Raw genomic sequence first — 23470 nt, 5'->3', positions numbered from 1 at the left:
GGCCCTGCCCCTCCAGGGCAGTTCCTACAATGTGTTCTTCAAAATGATCAATGCAGTCAGAGTGGGTGGGCTTTGGCTTTGGCAGGGAGAGAGTCGCCATCTACTGGGTGGGAGGACTGCAGAGAAACCCGTGTGTTAAGGTGACCTGGTAAAGTGAAGAGCGTGACTGCCAAGAGCTCATCACAACGCTTGAATCCCTCAGTGCGGGGAGAGAGGACTGGACACTCTTCACACGTAATTGTAACAACAACGAGGATGACCAACCCCAGAGCTTGGCCATCAGTGTTTTTCCCCCAACTTCTAACCCTCAGTGCTTCTCACATGTTCACAGTCTCTCAAACGGCCACCACCGCACTTGTGACGGCCAGTGCTACACAGATCTAAGCAAATGTCTGCTGGCCCACTCCCAAGCGCTGTGTTAAGCACTCTTTGAAACGCTGACGCATGCTTTGTAAAAGCCCTATGCTGTAACGTGGAAAAGCGCTGGGCTTACCTGAAGTTCTCTGTATCTATCTTGAAAACAAAGAGCCTCTTGCTCCTTTTCTTTCTGGAAGTCTTTTTCTAAGACACTATGCTTCTCCAGCAACGATTCCACATCCTGAAAAAAATCCAAATACTAATGTTATAACAATAAATGGCATGAAACACATTGAGGTGTTTCAAGGAACTAATTTAAAAACAAACAAACAAACAAACAAAACACTTTCCAGGCAAAGAACTTGGGAAGAAATATGACCAAAATGCAGTAATGCTATAAATTATAGGCCACAAATTTCTAGACCCATAGCAAACACTGACATAATGGTAAAGTGGATAACAAAATCAACAGCATTTATATAATTTCTCTCTATATATATATAGATAGATAGATAGACACATAGATTTACTAGTCATTTTGCAAATTCATTTGTATTGAAGACAGATCGCAGCACACATCAACAGTTGACTAGCATGTCTTTTTAAGCACTCTGTTTAGATATCACCATGATGCTTGACTTATCACAGGGAGACAGCATCACAAAATTTCAAATCTACACAAGAAACATAGTAATTCCTGCTTTTAAGTTCAAACTAAGCCAAAAAATTAAGAATTCTTGGAAACAGAAAGAGAGAGAGAGAGAAGGAGAAAGGAAGGAAAAACAAAGGTAGCTAAGAGCAGCAATTTGTCAGAGCAGTGAGACACAGCCCAGCCCAGCATAGCCCAGCATAGTCCAGCCCAGCATAGCCCAGCCCAGCGCAGCCCAGCCCAGCCCAGCCCAGCGCAGCCCAGCCCAGCCCAGCATAGCACAGCACAGCCCAGTGCAGCCCAGCATAGCCCAGCCCAGCCCAGCCCAGCCCAGCACAACACAGCCCAGCACAGCTCATCCCGTTAGAGGACCTGGGTCCAGCACACAGTTCTGCTCCTTACTGACGCACACCCTGGAGGGCACTAGTGGTGGCTCCAGGGATTGGTTCCTGCCACCTACAACCTGACTCACACTGAGTTCATCCTCAATCCCAGCTCTACACTTGCCGCCCAGCCATTCAGCAATTGGAAGTGTGACCCAGCAGATGGGTCCTCCTTCTCTGCCTTTCCAACAACAACAAAATCATATAAGTACATCCATCCATCCCTCCATATCCCTGAGGGATTCATTCCAGTCTCACCCTACAGCAAAAGGGTCAAAGATTCAAATCCCTCCCACAAAATGGCACAGTATTTCAAAAAACCTAAACATATCCTCCTGTATATTTTAAATCATCTCTGGATTACTTACACAAACTCACACACCACAACTGCTGGCTAAACAGTTACCACACGGTGCTGCTTGGGGAATCATGGCAAGAAACCAACGTCTGTACATGTTTAGTACATGCCCAACTGTTTTTTCTAGAATATTTCTGTGCAGCCACATCAATCCAAGGATGTGGAACTCCTGGACTCGGAAGGTGGGCTGTACTCAAGAGTAGGGATTCCATTATCAACCTGTAGCCATGGTAGGATAGTATCTTGGGATCCCATTCAGTTTTCAGTCCACGAAACTCTACGTTTTTCCAGGAAAATGCAAACATACCTTCTTAATTTTCAGTTTTTCTTCTTCAGACGCTTTGAGCTTACTCTCCAGACTTGAGATTTTCTGCTGCAGCTGGATGTCTGACACATTGGCTGCAGGCCCCTCCGAGTCGTCCACAAGGGTGAGTGTCCCATGGCCTTTCTCATCAGTTAAACTCAGTGGGAAAAGGGAGATATCCAGATGAGTGTGGGCTGACGGCTGGATCTGAACCAATCAAAAAAAAAAAATGGAAGAATAAAACAAAATACAAGAGAGGAACACTGACTCTCTCACAACAACAAACACGCAAAGGGCACCAGAAACCACATGTGAGAATTAAGTGGAACCAAGGTTCCCAAATTACTTCGCCCTTTATGTAAGTCAACAAAAGACCTCAAAACCGGGCTAACGACCTATTCTGTTTGTGTGTAGGGACAAAACTTCTGGTCAATTTGAAAGCCAAACACATTGATTATCTTGCTAAGCCATGCACTAAACAATGGAATATTTAAAATGTGTTTTCCTCTGTCTGAAATTACCAACAAGTGGCGGAAGGCATAGCTGACACAGGTTGTGGCATTTAGACACAGGCCTAACATGTGCTAACATTTTCAATTGTAAATCAGAATTTCAAACGTAACAATGGCCTAGAATCTGTCCCTGCTTTCTAACAGAATTAGCAGGTTAATTCAAAATCATCCACAGCACTTTAGAAATTTAACTCCAGCACCTCAACAACCTGCTTGGGTAATTAGCTGAATGAATAGAGCTTAAGAATTTATCTTGTTGGTTTTTACTCTAAAACAAAAATCAGTGCTCTAAAATCTTACAATATATAGGTTTCTCTAAAAAAAGAGAAATAACTAAACTTTAGTCATTAGTTTCTCCTTTGGGAGTTTAGGATTTAAAAGCAAAGCTCACTTAATTTAATACGTAAGTCCCCAAATCATATTTCAGCAACCATGACTACCTGAATACTTCGCATGCATGGCACAAGACAGTCATGCTATCTAGTTCTAATTTTTAGAAATCTAAATGTTAGCCTCAAAAATTACAACATTCCTGTAAAATTACTCCTTTGGGGGAAAAAAAAATGAAAATCAGCAAAGTATTAATTTTCTTAATGTATGTGAAGTTCTGTTTTAAAAAAGGCTTTTGACTCACACTTTCTGCGTGTGTGTTCTCTACTGAGGACACAACGGCATCTGGGGAGAGGCAGCCAAGGGAAGGACAGTCGCGGTCCACTCCGATGTCAGGAGCGGCAGGTGCAAGGTGCACTCCAGACACTGGGGGAAGGGCAGCAACAAGGTCATGATTAGCGACAGGAAAGTCGAGAGGCAGGTGGACGGGAGGAAAGGCACAGGGGAGATGGCCAAGGCTGGGGGAATCATCGAGGCCCGAGAGGGGGAATCTGGACGCCAGGAGTGCTCCTCCAGCACATTTCTGCTCAACTTCAGAACTCATGACCCCCCTTTAGCAGGCTGCGTCGCGTGAGACCAAGCAAACTCAACAGTTGTAGAATGCCTCAGTGTTATACAGTGGCATGTTGAAGAAAGAGCTGTGTTCCCAGAGATGGTACTCACACATACTAATGCCCATTCACGTCATTCTGAAAAGTCAGGTTAGTAAAAAGAAGAACGCAGAGTATCTGCTAGTGCCAGCCATGGCCTTGGCACCTAGGCGGCTACAGTGAGTGAGACACACTCAAGTCTTGGTGAGCTTAGAACAGGAGGCGGCCAGCCAACCCAACATTGGGACAAGGAAGCGAGGGAGGAGGAAAAATTGCTCAGACGGTAGATCCAACTCTGTGTTAAATCCTTTTGGAACATCCTTGTTAAAACCAAGTCAACTTCAGTTGGCAAAGTATTTCTAGAGTAATCTCATGGTGAAATACATGTTTGCAATTAGTTTCCCAACAAACTGCAATTAGGTTGTGATTAGGGTTCAAATACAAAGGTTACAAATGGAAATCCTATTTGCCAAGTATGACACAAGACAAAATGTAGATGAGGGCAAAAATCCACAGGTGACATTTACATGATTTTTAACTGATTCCTCTAAAACTGCAGTACGAGTGTGCTATGTGTTTTCAAATGCAAGAAGGGCAACTGTCATGGCATCGATAATTTCTACATATATATTACCCTTGGACATAATAAAGACCTTTATTCCACATTGGCATCGGGAGCACCGTCAGCGAAGTTCTGCCGAAGTTCTGGAAGGCAGTTCACAGTGGAAATTGCATTTTTCCCCGAATAAAGATATTTATAAGGCTATTAGGTGTCAGGAAAGCCAAGAATATATTGATTTCTGATTGGTGCTTTAAGGTTTATCTAATTACCTACACTTTTACTATGGAACATTACGTTTTTGAGACATACCATGTCCCACAGTTCATAATGAAGCCATTCTAGCATTGTCCTGTAAATATGTCAGTTTTTTTAACTCACATAAAGTGGAATGCCAATTCATGTTTGTACTGGATGTACCTTTTACTAACTGCTTCTGTATCATAACAGATACTTCTTTCACATGTCAAATGTTCAAACTTGTAAATCGTAGCACAAATATTTCCAATGAATTTAAGAATTACAGCTCTCAGAATGACAGCACAGATTCGGGAATCATACTGTCGCCCCAAGTCAAGAATGACCCGAATCTGAGTTTCTCTGATTATAAAACAGGCATGGGGTGGGCATTGTGGCACAGCAGGTTCAGCTGCCAAGATGATGCTCACACCCCATAGTGGAAGGCCTCTGTAGAGTCTTGCTTCCTCTTGGACCCAGCTCCTTGCTAATGATGCATGTGGGAGCAGCCAGTAACCCAGGGGCTCAGGTTCCTGCCACTCACAAGGGAGATGAGGCTGGAGTTCCTGATGCTTGGTTTCAGACTGGCTCGGCCCCAACTACGGAGGACATTCAGGGACTGACCCAATGGATGGAAAATTACTCGATCTCTGTCTCGGTCACACTGCTTTTCAAATAAACAAGCTTTTAGAAACTCATGTAAGTAGTTATCCTTTCAGATTCCACTGTGTCACAGGAGTATTTCCATGTGTAGCTTTCTTTATTCGTCCGGAACAGAGAATACGGCTGTCACGACTCTGCACTTTCTTGAAACTCCTCTCTGCTGTAAACTCTCACCTCCTAGGTCTCCTGAGACTTTGCTTATTTTGTCCCCAGTTCCTAACCGAGCTCCACAAAGCCTTAAGTCTTCACTATGTCCTGCACCTTCTGGTCTCACTTCACATAGTATTCTGGGCTACCACTCTAAAAGCCATCCATTAGGTGAATATTTATTGGTCAGTAACCCCCAAATCCACACCTCCAGCCAAAGTCACATCCCAGACCTCCTGGTCCATATGCTCATCTCATCACCAGGCCACTTCCATTAACCTGTAAGACAGCTAAATCAAACTTACCCATCATTTTATATTACCCTGCTTTGCTTCATGTTTTCCATCCTAGTTTACAGTTCTGTAAGGAAGTCTTGTTTGCCTAACCCAGGAATGATATCACTAGGAGCCACTGTCGTTCCAGTCGCACAGTGCTGCCAACATTCCCTGATTACATCATAATTCTCAACCCCTCTGTGACCTCACAACATTACTGCCAATGAAGCAGAAGAGGCTTTGGGGCCAGAAATGGCTTCGTTTGAGATCAGGTTGGCTTAGGGAAATCTCATAAATGTTCTTACAGCAAAGCTTCCTTCTCTGAAAGTGGGAAAATAACACGTACCAGAAAATGGCACTGTACAGTAACTCAGGTACTGTACTTGAACCACGTAGCTTAGGTGCAGGTCCAGCTGGTAAAGGAAAGTGCTCACTGTGAGACTCAAAACCAGATTTTCCAAGTACCCAACAACCAACTTCACCAATCACTCAACCACAACACAGCTCTAATTTCCCACTGTTTACTAAGATATTGCTGAATTCCTAGCAAATGGCAATGAAGCCTTTATATATCAGAATCCATGTGATACTTTTAAGCATGAATACTGCAATCAATGAAAATCAGCGAATTACATTTCCTTCTAAAATCAAAAGCATACACCAAAGAAACTTTTTAGAAGCAGAAAAAGGGGCAAAGTAGCATACACATTAAAGATGATTCAGAGAGGCACATACAATTAATCAAAATCCCTGATGTCAAAAAAAGGAAAAGCTAACAACAAATAAGTGCAAACATACAAGATTGTCAGAACTTAGCTAACAAATTTCAAAGAAAATTCTAATACATGTGATTTTCAAAAAGTTAACACAGCATGCCTTATTGTATAGATTCTGTTATATCTGATTCCTTTCTTCCTTTATAAAACAGTCTTAATACTTGCAACAAAGCCATGAAAAGTCTTCCTAAATTAAGTGTGAGCAGTTGTACAGCTAGCCTCCCAAACTTAGAGAAAAACAGCATCTTTTAATGAAAATGAAGGTTAACTGACCTAAGGACTAGAAACGTAAATCCAGACTTGAGAATCTTGTGGTATGCAGCAACCTGAAGAGAAAGCTACAGTGCTCCCCTCGCAGGCTCCTTACCATCTCGTGGCATGCTTGGGCACAGGGAGGACTCCCTGGAAGCAGGAACATGAAGACAACTCAACAACCCTTCCACAGGCCATCAGACTCGCACCAGGGAAAGAAACTCTGTTCAGCATACGCTTGGGAAGTGTGGCCGCCGACCTCAGTGGCTACAACACATCCTCCAGTGCATACCCAACAAAATGCCATGGAAAAACTATACAGATCACACGTAAACACAAACATAAGGTTCCGTTAAAGCCACCTTTCTTCTTAAAATCCACCAGAATGGAAGTTTATCATTTATACAACTCATAGATCTAAGAAAGATATTTAATGTGAAAATGTGCAACACTATCTTTTTAATGATAAACGCATATATTGTGGTACTGATAAAATACTGAATAACATCAGGTGTGCACCTGTTAGCAGTATGGGCTAATAACGAGAATCTGGCAAGAACTTCATTATGCTTTCATATTAGGATGAATTATCAAGGAGTACCTCATAGCCAGCAGCCCATCCAGTTTTTTTTTTTTTAAGAAGATCTAAATATCCCTGTTTTAAAAGAAAAAAATGGCAACAGGGTTATCTGGCTGGGCTCTTTTCAGAGCACCATGACAGACAGGAGGAAACACACCTGAGGCTGGCAATGGAGGGGGCAGCGCTGCAGTGGGCGCCACGCCAAGGGATGCACAGACCCAAAGACACCTAGCATTCCTTTTCATGAGTCAAGGACCCAGGAAACAAACCCACCAGTGGGTAGGACCTCCTGACTTGCCATCATCATAGTCTCAGACCACGGGAACGTGCATTTTCAAGTAAGCACTGTAATGCTGATAGCAACTTGCAGACTTAAATATATTTGTACGTATATTTCATACGTACAATGTCGAGAATGCATGCATAAGCACTTTACATATACTAATAATTGCATGAGAAGAAATTATTCAACAGTCCTTTTAATTTTTTTTTCAAGAATAGGATAGAGATGTTCATTGGTGAATAGTTTCTAAAGACTTATTTATATCAAGGGCAGGGTTACAGAGAAAGAGGGAAAAGAGATCTCCCACCTGCTGCTTCACCCCACCCCCTCCACCCATCCAAAATGGCCACAACAACAGGCCGAACTGGGCCAGAAGCTGCATCAGGTCTCCCACACGGTATGGGGACCCAAGCACCGTGGGCCATGTTCTGCTATTCCAGGGACAGTAGCAGGTGGTAGGTTCCAAAGTTCAACAGGCAGGACTGGAGGAGCGCACCTACGGGATGTCACCCTTACTGTAGGCGGCTGCAGCCTCTGAGCCAATGGTGGCCCACGGCTTTGTCTTGGTTGAGAAACAACCGAGACGGCGACAGAGGCTTCAGGACTGCTCTTCCTCCCTCAGGACTCTGCCACAGAGAATGTCTCAATTACGAAAACTGTCTATGGACAACACTTTCTCCGGCCAGAAAGAATTCAATTTAAGAGCAACAATAAAAAAAAAATAATTGGAAAAACTCTTTGTGTTCCAAACATGAAATACTTTCATAATAAGCATCAATTTGCCTGCAAATTAGGAATCCTTCCATTATTCTTCGATCTGAAGGATTTTCTTTTCAATAAAAATAGGCATGAAGCGGTTTAAGCAGTAATTAGAAGGAAAATTACAGCCTGGATTGCTGGAATCTGAAATACAAAGCTGAAACCAGCGACAAGCATCAATTTTGTGTGTGTGCGTGTGATTAGGAAAGCAGAAGAACAAATCCAACAAACCAAACAAAACAAAAGTCATAAAAGGAGGAAAGAGAATTTAAAACTGAGAGGGCCTCACTACCAGTAAAGCCAGCGCAGAAGTTCTGACTGTGCCTGCCTCGACCTCGCCTCCCCCAGCATGGCAGGGCTTGCTCCCTGGCCGAGCCCGGGGTCTCACCACCTTCCTGGCCCTGATCAGGGTCCACCTCACCCCCTCTGCCTCCTGTGGCAGGCTAGCCTACTAACCCAGCACCTACCCCCTCCCACGTGCATTCTAGTCCTCATTTAAGTGTGCCCTTCCCTGGCTGGCGAGACCCCCCAGGGCAGATGCACGTGTCCTTTGGCCCCCATGCTGTCCCACACCCTAGCCCCCTCAGTTAGTACACAGTGAGTGTGTATGGGAAACAGGGAGGGGTCGAAGATGTCCAGGAAAGAAGGCAGATAGTAAACATTCCCCACTTCTCAAGAGAGGGACCAAGGCAGGGTACCAAGTCCCTGGCTCCTGGCCTTTCAGCACAATGAGAGAACAAACCTCCCTCTGTCCCTGCATGCACACGTGTGGGGATGTGTGGGGATGTGTATGTGAGTGTGGGTGTGGGGTGTGCGTGTGTGGGTATGTGTGTGGGTGTGAGTATAGGTGTGTGGGAGTGTGTGTGTGGGTATGTGTGGGTATGTGTGGGGGTGGGTGTGGGGAGGTGTGTGTGGGGGTGTGCATGGGGGTATATGTGGGGGTGTGCATGGGGGTATGTGTGGGGGTATGTGTGTGGGTGTGGGGGGTGTGCAAGGGGATGTGTGTGGGGGTGTGCGTGGGGGTATGTGTGTGGGTGTGGTCCCATATTTACTCAATTTTAAAGTATACTTCCTTTTTTTATTTATTTATTTTTATTGGAAAGGCGGATATACAGAGAGCAGAGACAGAGATGAAGATCTTCCGTCCGATGATTCACTCCCCAAGTGAGCGCAACGGCTGACGCTATGCCAATCCAAAGCCAGGAGCCTCTTCCGGGTCTCCCACGGGGTGCAGGGTCCCAAAGCTTTGGGCCGTCCTCGACTGCTTTCCCAGGCCACAGGCAGGGAGCTGGAAGGGAAGCAGGGCTGCCGGGATTAGAACCGGCACCCATATGGGATCCAGGGCGTGCGAGGCGAGGACCTTAACCACTTGCGCCACAGCTCCAGGCCGGAAGTATACTTCCTTTTGATTGACATTGGGCTATAACAGCTTATGTCTCTATCCGCAACACCACATGCTATATGGTTGCAGGTTCAAGCCCTGGCTGCTCCACTTCTGATCCAGCTCCCTGCTGATGCACCTGGGCATGCCCTTGGGCCCCTGCACTCACAGGGTGACTGGGATGGAGTTCCTGGTTCCCGGCTTTGGCCTGGCCACTGCAGCCATGTGGGGAATAACCAGCAGGAGGAAGGTTTCCACCTCTTTGTAACCTTCTACTTCGAATACATAAAATAAATGTAAGAATACACACATTCTAAAAGAGTAAAATGTATCGCTCGACATGTTCATGTTCTAACTGGTAGGTACCCTGGGTGGTCTCTGTTGTTGCACCTGAATTTACTTGGCAAGGTCTATGAATCACAACAGGCTGAGGCCCACAGTGTAATCAGCTTTCTCACATTCACTTCAGAAAGGGGACAAAAAACCTCAAGACTTTCAAGTTTCACAAAGGACATTTTCACCATGAAATTACCAAAATGATTACACCATTACCTCAGCAGTGTTTTAATAAACAAATAGGATAACACATATTAACTGCATGCCAACTGCAACAGTACCATGCATTCCAATACAGAAACCACAAGTGAGATACAAACAAGACTCTGATTACGCAAAAACACTGGCCAGATCACGAAGGAGTCCATAAACGCCATCAGTTCACAGGAGTTTTTTTTTTTTCAGGACAACAGCCTGGTAACAGACACAAATCTTTAGTACTCAATGCAAAGTCTAACCCAATACACAGACGAAACGCCTACCAGTGGGTCAAAAATCTTAATCGCTAGCCAATAGGTTATATACTTTGATACCGAGACATCCAACAGTGAAGAGAAATTCCAAACATAGCAACTTCAGAATCAAATGTCATAGTCAACCACCATTTCCCTAGCATTCGTGTGCCCCAGCCCTGTATGTACGGCATCAAGATGAACTGGGGAGAAGTTCCTGGAAAGTAGTTGACGTCACGCAGAAGAGACACCACAACAGCTGACTGGGGAGTGGCCAGGGCAGGCAGAGCAGAGTAGGGACCCCCCCGCATTTGATTGGTAACCTGCAGAATTTACTGACACGTGGCAGGTGGGATCGATTACCACAAGGAGCAAGAATAGTAAAGATCTGAAGACTTCACAAATCCCATCATTCAACCCACAAAGGAAGCACCAGGAATGCAGAAGAACAACTGGCACTAAGAATCAGAGATGTGATTTTAAGATCAAATACTCAACTTTTAACCAAGAAGAAAGAAACATGTGGGAAAAAAAAAATCAACCTTGGTGAGCACCAAGTAGATTTAACAATGGATGTTGGCCAGAGCAGTGCTCACCAGGGGCACCAGCACCCAAGTCAGGCATCTGGCTATGGGGCCCCTTGGCTCTGCATCTGGCTGCTGCAGAATCCCACTGTGGCAGAAATCACTGCTTCCTGCCACTATGGAGTTTTGGACTCCAAACAAGAGTCTCATGGGAGAAAGCCAAGGCGGGGACTCAGGGGCGAGGACTCAGGGGCGGGGACGAAGGAGCTGTCCCAGCTGCTCCAGCTCAGCGCTGGGCTCTGATCTGGACACCAGAAACTTGAAGTCAGACACTAGACGTTTCTACTGCATTTTTCACGCACAGATCCAGAATTGCAATCCTGCTTCTTTGCCTGCCCCATGTCATCCTGACTCAGCAAGCAGGGTTAGGGTTAGACTCCGGAAGACCTGCAAGTCCTTGTGCACCAAGTCCTCCACGCTACTGTGGGAACAAAGGCAAAGCAGGCACTGGGCACAGCGTGCTGGGCCACTGATTTAAGGTGCCCACCTCCCATGATTAGTGTGTCTAACATGGAGTCCCACCTGTAGCTTCCGCTACTGTATGATCTGGGAGGCAGCAGATCATTGTGCCAGCACGTGGATTCCTGTCACCCACACAGGAGACCCCAACTGTGGATCTCTCTCCTGGGTCAGCCTTGGCTGTTGCACTGACTTGCAGGCCGAAATATGCATATAAATATGAAATACGTATTATGAAATAAGTATTGAAATATGCATATAAATATATAAGTGTGTGTGTGTGTGTGTTTCCAATTACCTGATTTAACTGTCTTCTTTAAGTAGGAGACCTTGGTTTGTGCGTGCAATACATCGCCATCTACATCCGAAGCGGAGAACAACACCGCTTGTCCCATACTTGGAAGACCTCTGGACGGAGCAAACTGCGAAAGGGGTTTTGTAAGAATGGGATGACAGAATGGCACCAGGAGAAAAGGGAAACTGTCATTGTTATTTCCCTTTTCTTTCATTCCCCGAACTACATCTGTGCAGAACACATGCATCTGTGAGTTTTTCTGTGGTCCCAGGGAGTGAATTCAGAAGCACCCGGGAAAAGGAATGTATTCACAGGAGGAGAGCACCAGGCACCGAGTCCTACTGTCACTGTCAAAATAAGCAAGCAAACTGCAAAACTTGTACTGTCAGTAATACAGCACCACTATTTCAAATACAGCACTCTATTTCCAAACTGAGTTTCTCTAAGAGCCTTTTGAAATGTCCTTGAAAAGCACACCACTGTTTCTGAGAGAAGAAATTTCATATCAGAAGAGAGAAAGTAAGTTCCATAAAACACTGTCAGAAACATCCATGCGCAGTCACTGGGAGCAAACACACACAGAAGACGCGGAGGCTCTCAAGTAACACTCGACACTTCCATTCTACGTTTACAGCTCTGTTTCTCGTGAACATGGAACTCCTCAGGTTAGCACTGTGCTGGCAGCACTGCAGGTAAAACCAAGCACTGCAATTCACCTGGAAGAAGTTCCTCATGTTACTAACAGCATCTACAACAACAACAACCAAAAAAAACCCAATAAATGTCAGAACTCAAAACTTGCGAGACTTAGAATCCATCGCGTATCGCCACACGTGGATTAACTCAAGGAGCATCACAGAAGTTACGATTAGTGCAAATTTATAATCCAAAATGCTCAACATCAACCTATTTCATAAATTTCACCCTGGAAGCTGCAACAAATCTCCCTTTTCTGTGCCCTACTGTATGTGCTAATGAAGACATCAGCTGCCATAAACTCCTGAAAGCCAACAAAAGCACTGGCACACAGCTTTCCAAACAGCACTAACGTGTATAGATCATTTTTGAAAACTGACTCTAGAGTAAAAGGTAAATTAATGCCATGGAAGGCACCGAGAAGACATTAGGGAGTAGCAAAAGGAAGTTTTATGGCAACCTTCCACCCACATTATCTGTGTCAATGTACTGAAACATTATGCACTACTGCAAAGGAAGTCCAGGCTATGTCCCGGCCAAGATGTCTATGTGGTTACAAAGCAGAAGGGGTGAGCGGCTGTCAGTGTTACCCGCAGTACCTATGATAACACGAACAAGTGAACACGTAATGAACCGCCTTCCAAGTTTACCTTCAAATACAGAAATAACCAAAGAAGGCTGGCTAGTGCTTGTTATTAAGATGTGCAAACCAGAGATGGATCTGGAGAAAAACGTCCCAACCATTTTGTTCCTCAAACAAAAATCTGTGGACTCAGGTTTTGAGCTCTCAGACATGTAACACAGATTCAACTGGAAAAACAGGGTTAGCAAAGGAGAGTAATGGGATATGAATAAAATGACCGATTTGTTGTCCTAGGTTTTCCTGGCCAGGAGAATGGAGAATGGAAAAACTGAACCATGAAATCAAAAAGGCATCTGTCTTCCAGGTTTCTCTCTGCCAATGTCTTGAGAAAAATGTTTGAACTTTCCTGTTGGCTTTGTATGCAAATAGCTCCAGATGCAAAGTGAACCACATCTAAGTTACTCAGTTTAACATCTGCTGGTCCAATTCCCATTCTTCCTTCTAAAGGGTAGGCTCTGACAGACAGTGGAGCTTGCCCTCTCTATAAGCTGTTTTGAAGGGGTTAATGTGGATTAAAGTATCTATCTGGACCACTTGTTTTTCCCTTTGATGGGCAATACATTCTAATGTGGTCTGCATTCTGCTACAAGAAACTGAGAAACATATTGGAAAGGACAGTATTCAAGGCTTGGCCTCCCACCTCGCCTTCCAGACAATTTATATTCATCTAGCTAGAAGTAAAGAGGAACAGGCACTTGCCTCTAACACAGCACCACCCACACTGTACACAATGGCAACGTGACAACACCTTCCGCCTTAATATTCTTCTCATGCAACTGCTGCTATCAACGTTGCTGACGAAAGCCTCTGCCAACACTAACAGTACAGTCCACGAGACACCCTGTCCTCGGCGATAACCGCTTTCATATGGCAACGCTGAAGCTGCACTGCGGTCCACAGCACAGCACACTCAGGGTCCGGTACACAGTACACTTAGCACCCCATAAACAGTACACCTAATGTCCGAGACACAGTACGCTTAGTGCTCGACACACGGTACGAATGTTGGACAAGCAAGCCAAGAATGAACGGATAAACCAAAGCACCAATTTCTACAAATTCCTCAGATTCTGAAAGTCTGGGTTGCTGAAAACAGAAGATACAACCTGAAACATATACTGATACAAAAATGAACGCTTTTTAGACCCTGCGAGATCAAGTAAGGACACACTCTCCTTTGTAACTCCAAGAAGAGGTCCTGCATGATAAGCAAAGTGAAGAAACTGCACTCTGCACAAATGCCCACACCTGTGGGGGTAGGTGTATGTATTTTGATTTATTACACATTTGCATTTATAGGTGCATAAATCCACATCTTCTCAGAATACATTCAAGCTTTGACAAGTCTCTGCTCTCAATGTTGACGTCTTAACATCTGTGAATAATTGTTAAGATCATCTCAAAAAAGATTTCTTAATCAAAAATCTTCCATCTTTTTTTTTTTTTCTAAAAACAATGGAGTAGCAGCCAACTCAAACCTTTCTTTTATGTTGGGGCCACGTAAACTCCCTGGTGATCTCTTATTTGGAAATACGTTGAGAAAAACCAACAAGGGGGAGGGGAAAGAGGAGGTAAAAAGAACTGGGTAACAGCGTCACGGCACTGTAGCCATGCACTCTGGGCAGCTGAAATGTCATCTACCTTCTACTGTTTCCTTCCTGCAGACAGTAGAGTCAGGGAAGAAATGAGAAGTGACTAGCAAAATAGCCGTTCTTCCCTTTGGAGAACGTGTGACTACCCTTGTTCATCATTATTTCCACATCCCACGTCCGAATTGAGAATGACGGGTAAAAGTTAACTGAGCCCCAGAGGAAGCAGCTTCTCAAGGAAGATTTAGGTCCGCCTTCTTCAGACTTATGACTGAAGGACAAATTACCCTGCAAGACTTAAAAACACTCGAAGAGAGTTCACAGAACGTGAATGTGGTCCCCTGATCAGCGAGAAGCAATGAGGCAATATGGTGAAGTAACCAGGCCAGTGCTTAGCTAGGCACATGGGATTCGAAAGGCTAAAAGGCAGACACTGACCTCCAAGGCTTAGCCTCAAGCAGACCAAGAAGAGCAAGAGCCTGGCTGATAGAGTCATGTTTAAAAACACAACCCACGCACCTATGCTCAGAGCCTAAAACGGAGGCAACTCAGGTGTGTCCCAAGACGTGTGTGTGGATAACAAAATGTGGCCCACAATCACATGGGTTATCAGTCCGGCTTAACCGGGGAGGAATCACACACGCCACAGCATGGATGAACCCTGAGAACATGGTTCTCCACTGAACAAGTTGACCATAGATGAACCAAGGCACTATGATGCTGCTTAGATGAGCCATCTGGAAGAAACAGAATCCTGGAGACAAACTGCCATGGCAGTGGCTGGGAGCTAAGGCGGGGCTGGTGAGGAACAGGTGTGCAGTGTCTGTTCTGTAGGATAATCACAAAGCACTGAACTTTGTACTTGAAAATAGTTACGATGGCAAAGTTTACTTTGCACATCTTTTACCCCAGTTTTGTTTGTTCTTTAGTTTGCTTTTGTTTGTTTTTTAAGGAAAACAACATACGGTAAACATGCAGCCAACAGGAGCCAAGGTTGCACAGTAGCAGCTGAGAAGCCGCAGTCACTGGGGAACCAATTCAGCTCAAGCTCGACAACTTCAGAACAACAAAACAGAGTCAGGGGACGAGGCGGGACCAGGAGCAGGGGCACAGAACAAGGGGAGCAGACACAGGCCAGGTTACCACCCAGCTTGCTTCCTGGGCTTCAGAAACAACTGGGGGTACAAAGAGGGAGAGGACCCGAATCCCAAGCTCTGCTCCTCTGTCCACTGTCCTGAAGCACTCATCTTCACGGCGAGTGGGACCGAAGGCAGCAGGAGGAGACCAGTCATCTCCCATCCATCGCTCGTGAATGGGGACCATGAGGACATCAAGACACACCTCGTAGGCACGTGTGCACACCACACCCTACTGGGATGCTGGCCTCCAGGACGCAGTGTGTGTGAGGAGCCAACCTACAGGCTTCATTGATTCTGACTGGAAATGTGCTCAGTGCAGCAGAGCTGCATCGCCAGAAGCATCAGTATTCAGCGATGTGAACACACCATCAGGTGTTGGTGTTATGGTGCCCTGCCCTAGCGCTAGAACTGCGAAATAGAAATCAGCACTGTGAGGGATACACGCAGGACCCCACGCTAGTCAAACCACCTTCAACCCTGGCTCCTCTGAGGAAGCCAGGCGATCACCAAGCACACAGACCCACATACCTGCAGAAAATCCTTCCCTAACCCCAAGGACCAAAGTTGTCGTGCTCTCCCTAGGCACTTTAGAAACACAAGCCAAACTTTCTGAGTACGTATGTGCATGAATGTGTCAACGTATATGAGTACACATGTATGCACTCCAGGTAGTGCTTGCATTTCTATGTTCCTACACTCTGAGATCGTTGCCTTTAAACATAGACATACACAGCCAGAGCACACAAATCTCACTTCTGTTCTCCGGAAGTGAGATAATCCGTACACAACAGACAAGGCTTGAGCACAGTGTCATGATTACAGATCCTGTTCCCACTTTCACACATCGTGGTTGATTTTCTTGTTTTAAAAGAGAAATTTGGCTTTGGTTTCCACTCTGCTGAAGTCATTCCTCAAAAGCTACTTCTGACCATCAGCAGATCATCCTCTCTACCCCTCTAGCCCTTGTTCCGTCTTGGTAGACGATGAAAACATCCCAAATGCTTTTCCTAGGAACAACCGCAGCTGCGGCTGCCATTGCCAACAGCAGTACTCTTCAACTATGGTCTCCAGCCTGGGCTGTTCTGACAACAGCCTGCAGTAAGTCAGTCTACATCAGTTCACTGAGGTCCCAGACCAGCTCTCATGCACTCAAATGTTCTGTCTTTCCGAACCAAGGCTTAAGATTTCAGATCAACTGTGAATTCTTCCCTCAAATATAGTCAGCCAGGTTGGTGCAATGGTTCAACTGGCTAGTCCTCAACCTTCAAGTGTTGTGACCCTGACTCTGGATCAGCTCAGCTTTGGTCATTGTAGATCCTTGGGGAATGAACCAGCAGATGGAGGATCTTTCTGAAAATCTGCCTTTCCAATAAAAACAAATCTTAAAAAAAAAAAAAGATAATAGATCCAGTCAGCCATAACAATCCAACTGACGGGTTTTTTTTCTTAAGTGCAACTGAGCTATGGGAAAACTCTAAAGTCTAGATTTCACTCAACACATTCATCTGTAACAAACTAAAAAACTCTTCTGGAACTATCATGTCATCATCTGTCAAACGGCAGCCACGTGGTCGCGATACCTACCTTACAACAGGTGTCTGACAACCACTGAAATTGCTAAGCCATCAAGAGTAGACCAATGTCACTATTCTCATTGTGCCTGTCATTTCCTCCACCCTGTCAATGCATTCTCTCAGTTACTGATTTATCCCGTTTAGGTTTCCTTAATTATTCATTCTCCAGGGTCAACTACAAACCAGACATGATGTTCCACATTTAAGATTTATCAACAGGGTGTGGAAGAGCGTGTGAGACGTATAGTAGGCTAAGAAGCCACTGGGGGTGCTTGGGTCTAATCTGAGCTTCCGGTCTGCTGGAGCCTCGTGCTAACGCACACTCTTGGAGCTAGCAGGTGGTAATCCAAACATGGCTATCCTTGTGGGAGAGCCATATTCACCCCTGTGCTCTTGACTTTGGCCTGGTGCAGTACCTGCTATTGCTGGCATTTAGGGATGGGACCAGTGGAGAAGAACTTCTCTTTTTCCCTCCCTCCTTGCTCCATAGAATCCATTTTTCTCAAGATGAATCAGAGGAACAATACGCTTTACTTCAGGTAAATCTGACGGGGCGGCACATGGCAGAGCCTGCACACACCGATGTACCCAGGTAAGCCACCCCTTTCCTACGTTTGCCCTTGTTTCATTTCTTCTTTTCTGATCTTCAAGATCTTTCCCCAATGCCCCATGCGTGTCTGCCTGTGGAAATCATACGCATCCCTCACGGTCCTGATCAACCAAGTATAGAACCGCTCTGCAGGAAATGAGCGTTTGCTAAAGAAACAGAAGAGCCAAACTGTCACTCTTCCCAATCACACAGCCTCCATGTTACACCTGTGCATGCACCTGCCTCACCTGCTCTTGACCATGTTCCCTGCCCCGTAGCCTCAGAGCGCACAGCAGACACTAACACTTCACCAGGAAGTGTCAAGAAAGTAACAAGCCAGGACTAGGCTGTTCCAAGCAGCCTGATTTTCAGGTTTTGCTCCCGAACTCTACAATGATTTTTCCAGAAAATTCCATAAAGTTCAAAATATACCTTAGACATAAATTTTATACTTAACATCTTGGATCTTAACATTCAACATTTGAGTGGTTTTAGTATTTTTTAAAAACTTAGTTTAAATTCTGGTGGGGATGATTACTCTTTTCAGAATACAAAAAAAGGACACTTCAATCAATACACTGAACAACCTACAAGAGGAATTTCTTATCCCATTTTCCTAAACCGAGGATAAATCAGAAAATACAAATAGCGCTTCATTTCCTTTCAGGGTTTTCAGTATTCATTTTGAGATCAAGCTGCAAACCCCCCTCTCAGAATTTGCTGTGCAACTGGTCCTTTTACTACAAAAAATGAAGAGTGAATCAAGGTCACCACCTTGGCAGCCCAGGGAAGAAAGTCAAGAGAAAAGGTGGGAACAGGTTTCAAAGTCAAGACGCCTGCTCACTGTTCCCCGGTACCTGTGGGGAAGGCGGCCCACGGGATGGCAGGGGACGTCGTCTGGGCTTCTCCATTTCCATCACCAAACGTCTCTGCAGCCTGGAACACAAAGACAAGGTTTTCTTAGATCAGTGAAACCATGCAGCGGTCCAGTCCAGCAGCCCCTGAGCACATCACTCACCCAGACCCCTTCTGAAGACCCAGCAGTTTCTCAGTCGTCACTGCCACCAGCCACACCACTACCTACCACGCCCAGGACCAGACCTATTTATGCCAATGTTTTTCTTCCTAGGGAGGGCAACTGGTAAAAGGGGGATATGACAGTTGGGGGTGCTTTTCATTTCATACTGGGGTGCCTAGGTTTAAGTCTTGACTGGTCCTCAGGCCAGCTTCTTGCTAATGTATATGCTAGGAGATAAGAAGCAATAGCTCAGGTGGCTGGGGCTGTCGCCCCTGTGGGAGATGAGCTCTTAACTTTAACGAGGGTGAGGGTACACCTGCTCTTATCTGCTACAGCACTCTTCACCTTCTTTCCATAGCAGATGCACTCTTCTTTGCTTTCCATATCCAAATAAATTTGCATCTGAATGTACTTATACATCCTTAAACATAACACTATCTGTAGACTTTACATCTAAGAATACCCATTTGTGTAAGAAAAGGGTATTTTTTTAAACATCTACAGGTCGGCCAGCAGCAGAACTCCAGGGTTTCAGCTCCCTCTCTTCCACTCCCGATCCCAGCATTTTCACTAATCCGCTCCCTGAGATGCGGCAGGTGGCGGCTCAGGCACCTGTGGCCCTGCCACCCACAGGAGACCCAGACTGAGATCTGCTGCCTCGGGCACTGGAGGACTTTCAGGAGCTCACTAGCACAATTGCTCTCTCTTTCCCTCCACTTTCTGCTTTCCAAATACATAAAAACAGCTATTTCTTTTTAGAAAATGTTTTTAAGAGAGACTAAAGCAGGATTCCTTATCCATCTTCTTGAGTAACCTACTGGTCGAGTTTATTAGAACTCGACAATTCAGAGATTTCTCCAGCCAACATTTGGAGGTTCCACACCCTCTTGCCTGAGGAGGGTAAGCAAAGGCTAGGTTTGCAGGTAAGAGGACACTATTTTTCGTCTCTCGAGTGTGCAGGTCACAGCAGAAAAATGTCTGAGAAGGATTTCCATTCGGATTCTGTGTTGTTTGCTGGAGCGTCACATGAAGCCAGGGTAAACTTCACAACCAAAGTCAGAGACCTCCCCAAGTTGCACAGCAGCGCTTCTGCAGTGTGGGCGAACCCTGTGCAGACGGGCAGCTGGACAGACCCAGTTCGCAAAGCCCAACACCCAAGTGCAACTGCCACTCGGGGCGCCACACACTCTGCTGTGTTTCCCTGTCCAACACATCAAGCATGGTTTAAACAAAGGAGACTACGCCAGACTGTAACCTTCAAATAACTGACAACTCCCAAACAATAAGCTAAACCAGATGATATCTGAAGCATATATTCTCCCCAAAATGAAAGAAAACTTAAAGTACAAATGGTACATTTCAGTAACACAGGGAAGATTTAATTACTCCACACAATCCAGAATATTAAAAAAAAAAAAAAGCAGGAAACATGTAAATAAGCTACATGAAAATAAGTTTCAGATGAAACACAGAAAAGAGGTATGCTCATATTCCAAATACTTTCATAATGGCAGATATTAAAGAGTAACCAAAAACTATCCTAACCTAAAAACAAGTCATACCACTTATTCATGAAACTCCCACTGCTGACTGCACACTTTAATATCTTATTCACGTCATTGTACATTCCTGAATTTTCATAATTCCTTTTTATAACCAAACCCAAAGTAGGGGAAAGTTATCCTTAAAAAAATGAAATAAATTCTAAACAATCACAGCGCTCACTTGATGACGGTAGCTCCAAGGCTTCCGCCCCAGCGCCGTGACTCCTAAGCCAGAGATTTTCCTGCAAGACTATACTGGCTCTATAAAAATAACTGGGTTATAAAATATTTCAATAAAATGAACACACACTGAAAAGGATTAAGGACAAGACACTGCTGCTTCTGCTAACAATTTCCACTTAAAAAAAGTCTCCAACCCAAACCTGGGAGGATGGTCTAACAACACACACACTAATTAGCTTTCCACGCCACCGAAAAGCTGTGTGCCCGATGTTCTAAGTTAACTCATTACAGGTGTAAACATGCAAATTTGTGACAGCATCCTAAATACACATGCCTCATCTCCCAAGTATTTCTGAGCACAGATCCCAGGGAAATCATCTACTGATGGATTTTGAAGCCTCTTCCTCGTTGCTTCCGCTGGTAGCAGTTCATCACCTCCATCTCCATCATCCCCATGGCACGACCAAACCCATCGGCCGCAACACATCAGTTTCCACTTCCAGAGGGGACATTTTTAACTTCATCCTCCATTTCTTCTGTTTTTATGATTATTCAGGGCCATAGTCAACATGAGCAAGAAAAGACTATAAATGTCAACAAAAAGTAACGCTCTTTCAAAAATAGTTGATTATAAACCCCACGAAATTGAAACAGACGCAAAGGGTAGTGCATACCTCAAAACCACCAAAATCGTCATCATCCATTCTTCAAGCAGCACCTGAAAAATGTCCAGGGACATTAAAATAAGCTCCCCACACACAGCTGTTTACATCAACTTAAACACAGGTACACCCTGACATGTACATTAAAACTATTGCATTTAGGTTAAAAAACACACACACACTTTTAGCTATCTGTGCATGCATTTTTAGAGCAAAAAAAAAAAGGCAATTGGCTTTTACTTTCTGGCAAAATTAGCAATTTCTCTAAGTTTTTCAGCAACCATGTATTTTGCCATTTTAATGTTGAGACGCCAGGAGTGGAAAAAATATTCTTTTACATTTTAATTTGCTTTTCCCAAATTGGCGCTAGGGCTCAATTCAATAATGCTTCCTGCTTTTTGCATCTATTCCTCAGTTGTCTGGCAACACCAGCACAAACTCCAGCTCAGAACAGGACTGCGGTGAAGTTTTGGAAATCTGTCCCCCACCACAAAGGTTCTTCCCTCGGTTTCATGGCCGGGGCTGATTTAGATTTTCAAAATTGATCAGCATTTTTGAGCTGTGGCCACAACTTCTGGAGCATTCTGATATGTGTATTTTTAGCTGAAACTGCTTTGCACTTTTGGAAAAATGTGGAGCAAGTTACTAGGTTGATCAAGATAAATCAAGTCATGTATTTATGGGAGCAAGGGGATGAGAAAACACCACCCGTGCCCAGAGTCCTCTCTGCTCACCCAGGCAGAACCAAGGAAAGACTTAGGGCTTGGGGTTTTTTGGTTGTTTTATTTCATTTTTGCTCCTACAGGTATTACTAAAATGCAGGAAAACCCCATTTATATCTAGACTTCTAAAAACAAAAAATCTTACTTCACATTGAAAAAAAATCTGAGAAGATGAAATAAATAGCTTGCACTATAGGCTAATACGAACACTCATTGTGAGTTCTCACTGAGGACGCAAAGATGTGACACCTGCAGTGGCCAGTGAGTAACTGCCAGGGTTACCCTGGTCCAGAAGAACCGATTTCCTCCTCTTTCATGGGTGAACAAGGTCATCCATGGACCTCACTATGGGAAAACAATCCTCTCTCGCTTCTACAACGCAGCTGTGGAAAGTAAACGTTAGCTTAGAACATCATCCTAAAGGTAAGCCTGTTGGCCAAGAGTGGTCACCTTTGTACAGCCACACTCTTCCTTCCCATTGAAATGAGTACAGACGCCTTCCTAAAGTGAAATAAATAATAAATGTATTTTCAAAGGACCAAGTAGGTAATGACACCAAAAAAAAAACAAAAAAAAAAAACTCATGCAGACAGATATAAAAAGAAAGAGCATTAAATCAACCCAGCATACAACAAAATATTGTCATCGTTGCCCACAACTTAAGAATGGGATGAATTTTTAAAAATGTCTTTCTCCAAAAATTAAAGTTAATCAAGTCATCCACATGCAGCACTTAAAAACAACAACAACACACAAACCAGACTTTCTGAACCTTCTGATGGTGGTTAGCTGGAAATGGAATTCACATTAATTTTGTGTTGCAAGTGAAGAGAAATCTGTATGTGATTACACTTTTCATGAAGTTTTGAAAGGAGAATGATACGCATACTGAGAATTAACCAAGTCACACTATAAACACCACATTTGTATTTTCCACATGTATCCCACGAATCTCGAGAGACAATTAAAAAATATTTTTAGCGTCTGTAAACGCTGTACTCAAGTCATATGGTTTCAAAAGAATGGAATTTTTAGAGTAATGCTTCTGTGTGTTTTCACATGACACCTCCCAATAAACGATCTGCAAGGTTCCAGAAAATGTCAAGACAGAAACCAACACCAGGCCTGACAATCCTGCCTAGTACTCGCCTGGGGAAACGAGCCCAGCGCCATCGCTGAGCTAGCCCGACAGTGACCACGGACACTCTGCACACCCCAGGGACTTCTGCATGGGGAAAAGCAGGAGACAGCCTTCCTCAGCTGCACTTTCAAAGAAATATTAACACATTTAAGCAAGTAAATGCCTTGAGCTACTTACATTTCAATACTAGAGGAAACAGCATGATTTTACAGCAAACATCTTTCCGCCAAATAAAATCTTAAATTGAATAGTAGCAGGAAATAAAACCCACCTCAATGAGACATAGAAAGAATTCAATCTTTTCAAAATAAAAACGTTAAAAATTAGCTTTTACCAGGAATTAAGGTGAGCCTAGCCTCTTTTATAGATCTGTCTACAGCAATGCATTT

General features: G+C 44.4%; 1 protein-coding gene across 3 annotated transcripts in view; it reads right to left on the bottom strand.

Moving 5' to 3' along the window:
• CCDC91 (coiled-coil domain containing 91) overlaps positions 1–23470 on the bottom strand; it is a 211349-nt gene that overhangs the window by 143874 nt on the left and 44005 nt on the right. The window contains exons 3-7 of one of the 3 annotated variants that reach the window (XM_040987458.1): positions 21231–21274; positions 18669–18747; positions 3198–3319; positions 2055–2258; positions 494–598 (exon numbers count right to left, since the gene is read on the bottom strand). In XM_040987458.1, the coding sequence (XP_040843392.1) occupies positions 494–598; positions 2055–2258; positions 3198–3319; positions 18669–18747; positions 21231–21260 (540 nt within the window). In that variant the 5' untranslated portion in view covers positions 21261–21274. Of the gene's footprint in view, positions 1–493; positions 599–983; positions 1110–2054; positions 2259–3197; positions 3320–5454; positions 5771–18668; positions 18748–21230; positions 21275–23470 lie in introns of those variants that run through there. The other 2 variants (XM_040987459.1, XM_040987462.1) reach the window with 2 other exon arrangements.

Source organism: Ochotona curzoniae, unplaced genomic scaffold, assembly GCF_017591425.1.
Source record: "Ochotona curzoniae isolate NIBS_2020 unplaced genomic scaffold, NIBS_Ocur_1.0 contig_4645, whole genome shotgun sequence".
In the NCBI taxonomy this organism is placed as follows: domain Eukaryota; kingdom Metazoa; phylum Chordata; class Mammalia; order Lagomorpha; family Ochotonidae; genus Ochotona; species Ochotona curzoniae.
This window is presented reverse-complemented; position numbering and strand designations above follow the sequence as displayed.